This window comes from Rana temporaria, chromosome 10 (genome assembly GCF_905171775.1).
Source record: "Rana temporaria chromosome 10, aRanTem1.1, whole genome shotgun sequence".
NCBI classification, from domain to species: domain Eukaryota; kingdom Metazoa; phylum Chordata; class Amphibia; order Anura; family Ranidae; genus Rana; species Rana temporaria.
The window spans coordinates 122,491,205-122,505,247 of NC_053498.1; the positions used below are offsets into that span (position 1 = coordinate 122,491,205).

Sequence of the window (14,043 nt, forward strand, 5' to 3'; positions counted from 1 at the left end):
TGTTCTGATATATATGCCTACACTCTGTTAATGATCACCCGCTGTGTATTATAAACGTGCGCGATGTGAGCCCCCTGTACGTTATTATTTTGCTCAATAAAAGCTTTTTGATTAAAAAAAAAAAAAAAAAAACAATTGCTAGATCAGTGCCACAGTTAGTGTTGGGGTCAGGGTCAGTATATTTTGGGTAGGATCTAAAAACAAAACATTTTTTAAATTGGTATCGGTGCCAGTTAATGTCAGTATCGGTGTGTTTTAGGTAGGATAAAAACAAAAGCAAAAAGCGCACTATCGTGTTTGGGCTCTACTATGGGTACAAATAACGTACACGTATGTGGTATCTCTGCAATCGTCAGCAAAATGCACCTTCACCTTTGTAGATAAAATCCCTGCACCAGCCTTGTTTGTTACATTGTATCATTGGTATACTGTACCTCCTCTCTGTTCTTTGTTACATAGTTTCTCTGATTTGTATCCCTTCTCTGTTGTATCATTGGTCATATCTCCTCTGTTCCTTGTTGCATTGTATCATTGGTCTTGTCTGTTCTCTCTTCCTTTTTTACTTGATATGCTGGGTCATAACGCCTCTCTGTTCCTTGTTACATTCATGTATCATTGGTTATATCTCTCTTCTGTTCTTTGTTGCGTTTTTTGTTTCACTGGTTTTATGTCTTCTCTGTTCTGTCATTGGTCATATCTCCTATATTTTCCTTGTTACATTGTATCATTGGTTGTATCTTCTCTCTGCAGCCATGTTAATTATCTGTGGGATGTTGGTAAACGGGCCATATTCTCTCATCACAACCGCCGTATCCGCTGATCTGGTAAGACGTCCCACTAACCAGTTGTGTAAAGAAGGCTTATAATGGGGACATTTGTAGAGTTGTCCCCAGTCTTTTGAGTTTGTGTTTTATGAATAACAGAATAGTGACAATGCCAAGGTTATCCACCCTTCTAACAGAAACTCCTTCTATTGGCCCTGGTGTTGAATGTGTCTGCAGGAAGCACAGTATTTTGTATTTTTTTTTTTATTATTATTCCTAGTGCTCATTGCAGAAAAAGTGGAGGGAAATTGCCGCAAAAATATTTATCTGGAGCAATATTTTGCTAGATGTCAATAGGGACCTGATTTAAAGCTCAACTTCAGCTAGAAGCCGAAAGACACAGCCCCGACTCTTATCTGCTCTATGGATTGCTGGTGAATGTCCCACACCAATAGCGGCCCACAGGATCCCCCTTTATTTGGCCTTTTTTGGCCCTCATTGGCACTTCCACACATCAATTTACTGAGAAGCCTCACCCACAAGCCTAATTCAATTTTTCATCTGGTATGTGAAATTAAGAAAAGATGCGACTATACCAGTTAATCCAATATATTTTTCAGAGCCTTTGGATGAATAACAAAACTGTGTTTTTATATATCATGTATATCAGCAAGCTCAAAAAATGTCAGGAAGAGGATGAAGGCCTAAGAGCCAAGTAGAGAGCAGGGGTTGAGGGCAGGGCGAGGAGGGGAAAAGGGCAATATCAAATCGAGGTCGGGTGAGCATAAAAGGCCCCAGGAGGCCTAAATGCAACAGCGCTTCCATCTGGGGTGTGATGTCCCTGCAAACAGAATATGGTAAGGGTACGTTTATAAATAGGAAAACGCTAGACACAAAAATTCAATAAAAAAAATACGTAACATAAAACCCCCAGGACAGTATCAAACAGAACAGATGTCTGGCTGCTGGAGCCATCTATCCCATATTTTATTACGGTATATTTCAAGGGGCAACCTCTATGAAGACAAAGCATGTTTTTGTGTGTAGCTTTGACCTCTGTCAACCAGGCTTGAAAAGTAGTGGGGAGCTGCCTGCATCTAATGACATGTTACAAGCTTCCAGGCATTGAAACAAGTAGGAAAACATTAAAGAACTTGTCTGCATCCGGTACTGGAAGAAGGCCAAGTAAACATGGTTTAGGGTCTAATTGAAGTGGAGACCCCCTTCTGGTCATGCAGAAACGTAATGATTTGCGCCAAATAGGCCTGTATTGCTGGGCTGGTCCACAGCAGGTGGAAAAGGGTGCCTGTAGCATTGGGGGGACATAAAGGGCTATGGTCTGGCAACATCTAGAGTGTAGTAAGGTACACTCTATCAGATATGCTGGGTGAAACTAGTTTGGTGCCTTCTAATACCACATCCAGAGTCCCAACATCTGGCTCCCACTAAGATTTGGCTCTATTGGCTATGTGGGTAGCTGTGGTGGTGCACAAAGCATTATATATACTGTAGTGGAAAGCAACTTGGTGGGTTTCATACCTGTGACAATATCTATCAAAGGTAGGGACTGGAGGTTGGGAACTGTGTCCGGGAACTGGGCCTACAGAGCACGGTGAAGCTGTAGATATCTGAATGTGGTTTAAATGCCACTGTCACTTCATCCTTATTGTCACATGTTTTCTACTTTTTTATGTAAACCTTTGTAATGGAAATACTGCGTCATGTTTTAGAGAAGAATTTCTGAAATGCAATGCGAAGTATAGCAATAAATGTGGAGCAGTTTTGCGTGTTCATAATATGAGTAAAGCAGAACTGCAGGTGTTAAAGTCGTAATTTTCTTCAGTCCCCTCCCCCTTCTCCTAGATCATATACACTCGTTCACTTAAATTTCTAGCAAAATACATTTTTTATAGGAATGTAATATAATGGTCATGGGACCACTGTAGTCCTGAGAACTGCAGAAGGTCTTGAAAGGACTGCTTGCCTCAACATATCATGCAGCCAGAAGATCCCACAAAACTATTGACTGAGGAAAGTTCTGCAAAGATGCTGAACATGGAGCTGAAATGCACAGAAAGAGAGGCCAGATTCCATCTGCAGCAAAAAGGAGTTAAACTCAAAAATGAAATTCTGCTTTAAAGGCTTTATTCACTTTTTTTTTGCAGGGAACACACGAGTCTCTACACGGGAATTCGAAGGCCCTATCCACGGTCACCGCTATCATTGACGGTTCTGGATCTATAGGTTAGTGGGATGGTCACATTCATCTTTGATAGGAAGACTAAAACTTATTTTGCAACATGTACAGGATTAACAGAAATGTAAAAGGGAGATTTGTACAATGCTAGACTATTTACATACATCTGGGCAGTTAGGAAAGAAGGTAGTGGAAGTTGTGGCTGCCACATAGGTGTGCGCCAGATGTGCCTGGGCACACCCTTATCACTGCGGGTAGTGCCGCTTCCCCCTATTGCCTGGGCAAACTCCCCTGCAGTGCTGCTGGCTTCCCTCCTCTGACTGCTGCGGGGGGATGTTTTAGAATGGAGAGTTGGGGAAAGGGGCTAGTAAATATGTCATTTACTGACCCCCTTCCTTTTCTAAATGAACACTGTGAACACACTCACTCACTTTGTTCATTCATAGTTAAAGCATAGTAAACTATAAAACAAGAAGGAGAAAGAGCTAACAAGCCTCAGGACTTTAAAGGTCTCAAATCAAAAATAGTACATTACAATTCGATACAATTTTATTACAAAATTAAAAAAATTATACTTTTCATCCTTATCAAAATCGTTTGTTCTATTTAAAGCATATACACACACTACCACTCAACATGTTTATACAGCTTCTTCAGGAGATTCAGGTGTGTTGTGTTTTGAATGCGATGGATAAGACCAGAATGAATTTCATGTTTTTAACAGAATCAAATACCGTATTTATCGGGGTATTGCGCGCTCCGGCGTATAGCGCGCACCCCTAAAGTGGACCCGCATTACTGTGAAAAAAAGATTTTAGTACTTACAGTTTTGGTGTCTTGCGCGGCGTCCATCGGCGGCCTCGTCGGGTTTCCGTCGTCCGTCTGCGGCTTCGGTGGTGTCCTCGTCGGGTCCGGCGTCCTTCTACGGTGTCCTCCCCGCTCGATCTCCGCTTCCGGCTCTGAGTTTGAACTACTGCGCCGGCATATACCGAGCGCAGTACACGTACTGTACGTCCAGGACGTGACTGCGAGAAGAGCCGAGCCTGCCCGACTATACACGAGTGTACTGCGCTCGGTATTTGCCGGCGCAGTAGTTCAAACTCGGCGCAGGAAGTGGGTATCGGCGTATATCGCGCACCCACGATTTTGCCCTGAATTTCAGGGCAAAAAAGTGCGCGGTATACGCCGATAAATATGGTATCCATCATATTGTTGGCATACAATCAATATGCATATTTTTACAAATAAATCAGAAAACTCACCGTACATTTATAATAATTAAATATAAGTGTATGGGATGAAGATGAACCTACCCAAACCAATTTAGACACGGACTTAGATAGAAATTAGATAAAGTTATATCCTGAATTTTCAAGAGACGCCTTGTTTCTGTATATGTTTTGAATAGAACAAACGATTTTTGAGGATGAAAAAAACTCATGAAAACATGTTTTTGTAATAAAATATTAAATTGTATCTAATTGTAATGTAGTATTTTTGATTTGACACATTTTAAAGTCCCGAGGCTTGTTACCTGTTTCTCCTTGTTTTATTACTATATTGGGATGTGGTTCCTCGTCTGATCTCTCTTCCCCATTCTCTATAAACTGCCATAGTAAACTGTGTTTACTATGCTTCGGTTTGTGAATGAACAGGAAGCCACTTGGCACAGAGCACTATCCCATTCATTCACTGTCTTGTATAGCTGAGGCTACAGAGATAGGTATGTGTTATCTTGAACTTTGGGGTGCACACACTAATGTAATAGGCTGCGCACAATTTCTTTTTTTCTTCATCTGACCTGTCCCTCCCCATCACCTTGAGCAAATGTGCAGCTAAATAACTTCCCTTGGAGAAGAAAAAACATTCTATGAAAGGTAGGATGAAGTAAGAGTTGTGGAGGTTAAAGAGTTTGTGTTGTGGTTGCATAGAACAGGAGGGTTCTACGGGATTTGGGTACAGGGGGTAATGCAGAGGACATGTTATTTGTAAGGTTAGTATTGGGGCTGGGGAAATGGAGTTTATGACTGAACATTTAAGATCTAGTGTAGATCTCATACATTGGGACTCAGGTGTGCCCTCCCTCCTTTGCATTTAGGGGTATTTTGAGACTCTATACAGAAGAAGTTGGAATTTTCTTTAGGCTGGGTTCACACTAGTCTGGGTGCGAATTCCAGTTTCTCTGCGAAGAGAAAAAGCCTCTGTTCAGCGGTTCCTCTCCATTGTAGCTGCAGATCAGCTGACCTGGGAGAGGGGGAGGTTTAGTGAGGAGGGGGAGAGAATTTGTGTTTAGAACGGACGCATCTGCGAATCAGATGCGTTCATGTGCCTGCAATTTGCACCGCAAATGCCTAGAAAAAGCACATGTTTTTTGGACAATGTGGAGTGCGAATGCATCACACATATGTGAACCAGATTCATTCAAACTTTAAAATATTCTGCAAATTGGATGCGGTGTCAGGCCGCATCCAATTTGCATTGGTGTGAACCCAGCCTTGGACCACTTTCTGTAGACCTGAAGTGGCCAGGAGTAGTTATGGAGCTGCAAGTCTTCAATGTAGCTAGAGGATTATGGGTTATACAGCCACCATTCTGACACTGTGGATGGGATCCTCCTCTATTTTTAAGTATTTTTTAAGACCTTAATTGTTTCTCTGTTCAGTATATGGGTTTGATCATTTTAATTGTTTGTCACTCAGGTGCTTTTGTGGGACCCCTGTTGGCCTCTGTCCTATCTTCCAAAGGCTGGAACTATGTCTTCTACATGCTGATTGCTGCCGATCTACTGGCTTGTTTGGTGAGATTTGTTGCTTTCTTTGGGTATAGCTGTCAATGTAGGTGGGATCAGCAGTTCACTATACAGTATGTTGTTCCCAAAATTCTACCCCCTGTCTTATATTCAACAAATTAGGTCCTACCCAATATATATACACCACAAAAAAAATAATCTCCCACTTAACATATCTTATTTGGTGTAGAAAAACCATATAACTATGGCAAAATGTAAATGTTGTATTGTTTGTATACAATAAAAAAGATATGTTAAGTGGGAGATGGCATCTATATGGTGCATATTTGTGTAAATTAGAAGGAAGAAGGAGCACCTACTCCTAATCACTTAAAAAAAAAAAAAAAAAAAAACTGTGTGGCTACCCCATAACACTTGAAAATGTGCAATAATTGTGAAAAGTAAGGTGCTACACCTTACAAAAGGCAAGTGTATATGGTAAACATCCACAATAAGCATAAATTACCAAAAATGTATAATGTAAATCAATCAAATGATCAAAATTAAAGTCCATATAGCGTCCATAAATGAAAAAAAAAAAAAGGTAACATCCCAACACTGTGCTAAAAAGTGGTGAATCTTCTATTCCAATACTTGCACAACCACATGGGGTAAAAATGCAAACTCGCCACACCTAAATGGCCAGTAATGGCCTAGCAAGCATATATGTGAATCCACCAGGGCAGGGAAAAAATTCAACGACTTCCAATGACACTTAGACCTCAACTATGCTTCTCCTTCATGCACTATGAGACCCTTTCTTCTAGTCCATGAAGGTTATTCAACATCACATATATTACATTTAAATTGATGCACTGCCGTTCCTAGCCATGGAGCCGGCATGCGTCCCACGGACCAGAAATCTCCCACCGGAAGATATGTCACTAGAACCGGCAGTGGTCTCCCCTCCAACTTGTTTGACAATCCAGCGTCCTCGGGAAGCTCCTGAGCTTCTTGAGGATGCTGGATTGCGAAATGTGTTGAGGGAAACCCATCGAGAGAGAAGCATAGCTGAGGTCTTGGTGTCTTTGGAAGTCACTGATCTTTTCCATTCCTTGGTGGATTCACATATATGCATGCTAGGCCATTTCTGGTCATTTTCGGTTTGGTGCGTTTTTACCCCACGTGGTGGTGCATGCATTGGAATTGGAGAAGATACACTTTTTAGCACATATTTTGGCAAGATCTGGTTTGTTGAGTCTATAAAAATGAGGGAGGTAGGATTTTAAAAATATTATCTCATATGGTACTGGCAATTCCAAACCAGCTCCAGAAACTGTTGTAATGATTGATTGTCTCTAGGGGAACATAAGGGGTGTGCCCAGGCACGCCCTAATCGCCCCATGCCCATTAGTATTATCGCTCTGTGTAGCAGCAGGAACATGGGGAAAGAGCTCCCTTTTACCGTCTCTGCCATAAGAGAAGTATTTATACTCCTTCTCTTTCACTGTATTGGCATTGAAATCAATGTGCTGGGGTCATATATATGTAGATACATACACATGCATGTGTGTTTGAGCTTTAGCGTGCACACCCTAATGCAATAGGCTGCGCACACCTATGTTTGGGATCTAGAGTACCGTATATTATTATATCTACCAATTCATTATATGTACATTCCCTACCCACAGTAAAGAAGGTCTAATGTAAACAGACTGCATAATTTGTATTTGAAGCATATGTCTGGGCAAAAGAAAAAAACGACAATACTTCTCTGTAAGGTCCCTTACACACCAGCGGACTGTATGTCCTTATTTCATTCATCCGTTTTCGGATGAAATACGGACATACATGTATCCCTTTGGAATAGTGGGTGTCAGCGGATTGACATCCGCTGACACCCGATCTCCTTGGTGTCCGCTATGCTCCGATTCTGCAGAAGGAGGAAAATCCTATTTTTTTCATCGTCTGCAGATCAGATGAACAGACGGTCCGTGTTCATCCGATCCCCCCCATAGGGGAGAGCGGAGATCTGACAGGGCGGGATCTGTCATCTGCCAGCTCAGCAGGGATCAACTGCGCTGAGCTAGCGGATGAGACATACGGATCCTCATGGGATCCGTACATGTGAAAGGGGCCGAATTGGATGCATATTTTCCCATGGATTGTTACATTACAAATGATGCAAGTAAAGAAGATTACCTGTAAATCTGCCACAAATCCAGTCAGCTCCTAACCTCCTGTGCTGCCCTGAAATGTCAATCAGTTTTGTCATTATTACTTGGTAGCGAATAATGTTAATAAATACCAACTTCTTGTATCCCTCAAGTTTCTGGTCCGTCTGGTGTACAAAGAGATTAAACAGCTCTGCCCATGTTTCAACAAAGCCAGGGGGTAAGACGACATGTTTTATTTATTTTTTTGCATTTTGTGCTTTCCAGTCATGTCTTTCTAACTTCCAGTAGAAATGTTTATATCCTTCAACTTCGGATTTTAACAAAAAGCTGCTGTTTATGGAGCACAGAACAAGTCCATCCCAGGATAATGGAAAGAGAAGTAATTAGTCTAGAAAAACTGTTTGTGAAGTCAGTTTAAAATGTATACAAAGCTATAAACCTAGTAAAGGCCTAAAGGTTCGCTTTCCTAGATGTTAGTCCAATCATAGGTTTGGTGGGATCAGCTGATATCCAATGTCTCCAGTAGTGCTAACTCTCATCTGGCTCCATTCCCATTTACTTTGGTGTTTTTACTCTGTTTTTGTAGCTTTATCCATAGTATACAAGCAATTTAATATCCAGCAGGAAAAGCAAGTGCCCCTTCTAATGTCTGCAGCTGGTGTGCAGACCCCAGAGCTATATCATCTCATGACAAGCGTCCCCTGAGAGATGCACAAAAGTATGTGACCCCCTCTCAACCCTAGCCTCTCCAAATGATGGAGTTCAGATGTTTTCAGTGAAGGACATTAATAATACTACAGCATACGAGGACTTTCTTTATTATTCTGCTCTTCTAACCTCATGGGAACAGTTTGGTGAAGGGGTTTCACTGTTCCTCTGTGTACAAAACCAGCTCCATAAAGACATGGTTTGATGTGGAGGAACTCCGTGAAACCGCACAGAGCCCTGACCTCAACCTTACTGGATGCCTTTGGGATACATTGGAAGGTCTTCCTCATCAACATCAGTACCTGACCTCATAAATGGGCACAAATTCTCAGACATACTGCAAAGTCTTGTGAAAAGCCTTCTTAGAAAAGGAGGCGGTTATAGCCACAGAGGGTGGGGGACTCCAAATATAATACCCGTAGTTCTGAAATAGTTTGTCCCAACAAGCTCATGTAGGTGTGACGGTAAGGTGTCAACTTTTAGCCATATGCTATTTAAAGTGGAGCTCCACCCAAAAGAGGAAGCTCCGCTTATCTGCCTCCCCTCCGGTGCCGCATTTGGCATCTTTCGGGGAGGTATCTGATTTTGAAAGGTATCCACTCCCACTTCTGGGTGATCTCGCCGCAGCGAGACCACCTAGAAGTTCGGCTGTCCTCTTCCTTGCCCAGCCGCGGGGACATTCACAAAGTGCAGCCTGATTCGCACATGCTCAGTAGGGAACTGGCTGTAAAGCCTCAAGGCTTCACTGTCGGTTTCCTTCAAAGGCAATGGTGGCGGCGGCAGCACCCAAGAACTGATGAAAAAATCATCTGGGGTGCCAACATCCCTGGATTCCAGGACAGGTAAGTGTCCTAATTTTAAGTCAGCAGCTACAATATTGGTAGCTGCTGACTTAAAATTATGACACTTACCTGTCTAAGGAAGCCCGGACCTCCTCTTTAATAAATTGATAGCTGGTTTAACGCTCCAACATCAACCAGACCCTGGGGGTTATTCATGAAAGGCAAATCCACTTTGCACTGCAAGTGCACTTGGAAGTGCAATCGCTGCAGATCTGAAAGGGGACATGCAAGGAAAAAAAAGCATTTCTGCTTGCACACGATTGGATGATAAAATCATCAGCAGTGCAAAGTGGATTTGCCTTTAGTAAATAACCGCACTGACTGACTTCTCGGAAGGGTGACCCTTTTAATTATTTTTTACAGTAGTGTTTGTAAAAAATAAGGAAAAGCTTATATATATATATATATATATATATATATATATATATATATATATATATATATATATATATATATATATATATATATATATATATATATATATATATATATATATATATATATATATATATATATATATATATATATGACATGTGTGTGTATAATACCTTTTGCTAATAGTTTTTTTTGTTATCGATGTTCGACTGGTCATAAGTCCTATTAATTTTAAAAACATTTTGTGTTCTGGAAGCTGAACCTCAGGCAGACAAATGTAGTGAGGTACTCCAATTTGAATTGCCGGCCTCTTGCATCTCCTGTACAATGGAACTCGGAGAGGGGCAAGGAGAAGCAGCACAAGGAGCTAATCAGGTGTACTGCTGATAAGAGTGAGCAGAATGACAGAATGTCCAATAACACAGGCTGGGGAGGAACAAGACTGTAAGTGATCAGGAGTCCACTAGATGGATAGGAATACAAATAATTTGGGGAAACGGTCTATAAATGTACATATGTGAAGCCGTGTACACATGATCGGGTTGTCCGATGAAAACAGACTGATGGACTGTTTTCATCTGACAAACTGATTGTGTGGGGATCCCATCTGTCTTTTTTTCCATCGGTGAAAAAAAATAGAACATGTTTTAAATTTTTCCTATGGATAAAAAAAAAACCGACCAGAAAAATCCAATCGTCTGTGTGGAACTCCATCGGAGAAAAAATCCACACATGCTCAGTATCAAGTCGACGCATGCTCGGAAGCATTGAACTTCACTTTTCTCAGCACGTCGTAGTGTTTTACGTCGCCACGTTTTGTCACGGTCAGATTTTTGACTGATGGTGTGTAGACAAGACTGATGAAAGTCAGCTTCATCGGATACCTGAGGAAAAAATGCATCGGATTAGATTCCCTCAGATATCCGATCGTGTGTACAAGGCTTTAGGGTTGCGCCGATACTAGGCATTTGCACAAGTACTCATCCTCGTGCAAATGCTACGTTACCTGAAACCAATACATATGCAGTGTTTTGAGCTCATACAAAATGAATGGGCTGAAACTGCACTGGAAAGAATTGCATGTAATTTTGAACAGGAACGCACTGCTCCTGTGTGAACCCGGGCTTGTCATAGTCTTCAGCCTGGATTCACACGAGCGGTGCGAGAAAGGCATGCGATTCGGGCAGGAATCGCACCGCATTCTTGTTCAAATCACATGCTATTCTTTGCAGTGCGAGTTGAGCCCATTCATTTTGTTTGGGCTCAAATCGCATTGTAAAAGTATCTGTACTCGGTATCGGCGAGTACTTGACCGAAAGTATTGGTACTCCGTGTTCGCCGGTAAAAAACTGCTATGGGTGTATATACACCCAATCAGTGTGTTTAGCCGTTTGCCTGGAGTTCAGCTTTGAATCTGAATTAGCCATTTATTGGTCATAATCCTAAAATATTATCAAACAACAAGTTGTTACTGTGTTTTTATAGTGATAGTCTGACATTAAAGAACAATATTCCTGGATCATATGAGTAGTTAAATGTACATCGTAAGTATGAGCCGTGTCCGGGGCCCTTTGTGCTGCAATCCGCAATGTTGCTGCAATTTCCTGCCGAGTCTCAACTCAGATGCAAAACTTTCTCCCCTCCACATGGAGGTCCCATCGTTACACCATACTGCAGTTCTAAAGTTTAAAATGCAAAGCTAAAAAAATGTGTTCAAAGTAATAATGGCCATTCTTTTGTGAAAAAACACAGTTTTTTAACTCTTTAACAACCTTACACATGTAACAAAACTATCTGACTAACCACCCTGGGAAAACAAACAAATGATGCCCCTATTGTAGCCGTGTTCTGTGTACTATTCCCTCCTGTATGCTGTAGATCGCATCAGAGAATGTACCTCTCTGTGTTCTTTTATTCTACCAGGAGGGGGCAGCAGAGTTGCGCTAAAGAAGCTGAATACATGCCGTTTCTGCAGTAATAAACTTTTAATCAGGTGACTCTGAGGTTCCCTGGAAGTGTCTGCCAATCTCAGTCACCAAATATATAAATTGCTGTACACCTTCCTAGGACAGCTAAAACCAAATAACCTGCTTTCTGTACATATTTCCTCCGGTGCTTACTTTCCTTTATATTATAAGTAAACCTCATTGTCTTGGACATGGTTACAATAGGGGCACAAATATATATTTTTACTCATATACTTCAGTTTAACAACTAACCAATTTAACAAAACATAACAAGTATTGCATCTGTTAAGACTCCTCTCGCCTATGATAATCTTTGAATGTCGCTCTTAATTAGTTACTAATGATTTTGAGGCCATCAAGGGGGGGAATTTTTCAGATTTGGGTTTTTGATTTTGATTATTAGGTTGCATAATCATGTAAAGACGACCACATACAGCTGGCTGCACAATATAAAAAATCGGAAACATTTCATGCATTTAGGCAGGATACCGTCCTACTTTTTGTTTAACAAAATTAGTATATATTTTTTATTTATTTTTTTGTTTGTTGTTTTTTGCATTTTTTGCATTTTTTTTTTTTTTAGACCGACATGCAAGCCATGCTTTTACTTGTGTTAGTGAACACACCCTTTCATGCTGACTGTTTTGGTGCAGGAAAAGGGGTTCAATTGGGGGGCGGCGGGTCTATGTTGGTACTTATAGTTGTAGTCCTCAGTGGGTCAAGTCAGGTGACCATGAAGACAGTGTTGTCATTCTACCACCAGAAGTGCCTGGGGTCAATGCTGGCTAAAAAAAAAAAAATACAGGCACTCCAATACTAGTATAATATATAATATACATTTTTTTTTTTTTTAGAAAGCAGCCACAGTTTTGAGTAGAAAAGCGTGTCCCCTGCCAACATGCTGCCGAGAATAACTCTTGCTCCCTGGTTAGAAGCAGTTCTCCAATCATCAAAGCTTATCCTCCCTACTGACTGGATTCATCAAGGGTGTGTGGAGGCCACTGCTTCCACCCAAAGAGCAAGGCTTTCTTTACAGCATGCTGGCAGGAGATAGGCTTTTCTACTCAGATTGGGACTGCCTTCTAAAGAAAACCAACTGTAAGACTTTTTGCACCTTTTTGTTTTCATTCAAATTTAATGCATTTAGCTAATTTAAATGACAATTTTAAATTTTGGCTTTAAACACCGTTTATTCCCAGTTTTGAATCAGTTCCTTAATGCATGCAAAAAACACGTCACACATTTTTCCAATCAATGAACACTGATAAAGATTCTGTGCTTAAAACTTGGTGATGGGTATTCATTAATTTTAATGCAGTGATTTTTTTGATTTTTTTTTTTTTTACATTTCTGAATCAATGTAAAGCTTTGCATGAAATCGTAAAAAAATAAATCAAAATTAATTTTGAAGTTTAAATTTTTTGCTTTTATTAAAAATCTTATCTGTTTCTAGGTATCAAGATATGTGACGAATCCTCTGCGGCTGTTTTGGTCAATGTTTTCATTCATTTTATGGCTGGCCGGTCCAGCTAGTTGCTGCTATTAAATATTATTAAATGTGGGACGTTTTTAATTGATTTTCTTTAAAGGATTTTGACTTGTCGCTACTAAAGATCAGAAGAGGAGAAAGGGTTAAACAATCCAAAGACCTGTCATATCATTCCTATCTCTGTGTAAAATAGGATTTTGTTTCTATTTTGCTGCATTTGTTCCTGTTAAAATCCCAAACTTTTTATGTTGTCTGTTTATAGGGACTTGTTCAGAGCTTGTATATAGACCTAGGATTATTTGCAGCTAATCAACAATCGACCGTATAATTGTCAAGGTAGTGATATTTAATGGTATGTACATAAAAATTATAATAAAAAAATATCCATATTTTCTGTGTGCAAACTGTTACTGTCTGACAACGCAGAAGAGGATACTCAGGCTGGTACAATATCTGTGTTGGACTAAATCAGGGCATACATGTACAGGTTTTTTTTTTCTCTGTTCAACCAGCATGTTGAATGAAAAAAATCAACTGACAGATACCCGCATCAACACGATGTTGATGCAGAGATCTCTCCTCCTGTACAATTATATTCTGACAGAGGGGACCCCCCCCCCCCGCCAGAATACACAGATCTGCGCTTGCAGCCATTGGCTGCAAGAGCTGATAAAATACTGTTTTTCCAGCAGGACTGTTAGAACGGCTTCTGTTCACACAGAAATTTGTTCTGGTTCCTGTTAAACCAGCTGAAATTTGGTTTGTGTGTATCGGGCATAGAAAACCAATCAGCTTC

General features: G+C 40.7%; 1 protein-coding gene across 2 annotated transcripts in view; it reads left to right on the top strand.

Moving 5' to 3' along the window:
• The window catches only part of SLC37A2 (solute carrier family 37 member 2), a 69,821-nt gene extending 56,198 nt beyond the window's left edge, over positions 1-13,623 (top strand). Inside the window, exons 14-19 of one of the 2 annotated variants that reach the window (XM_040326168.1) lie at positions 751-824; positions 2,930-3,008; positions 5,661-5,758; positions 8,019-8,083; positions 11,277-11,335; positions 13,212-13,623. In XM_040326168.1, the coding sequence (XP_040182102.1) occupies positions 751-824; positions 2,930-3,008; positions 5,661-5,758; positions 8,019-8,083; positions 11,277-11,322 (362 nt within the window). In that variant the 3' untranslated portion in view covers positions 11,323-11,335; positions 13,212-13,623. The remainder of the gene's footprint in view (positions 1-750; positions 825-2,929; positions 3,009-5,660; positions 5,759-8,018; positions 8,084-11,276; positions 11,336-13,211) is intronic. The other variant, XM_040326169.1, reaches the window with a different exon arrangement.
• The last annotated feature ends 420 nt before the right edge of the window (positions 13,624-14,043 follow it).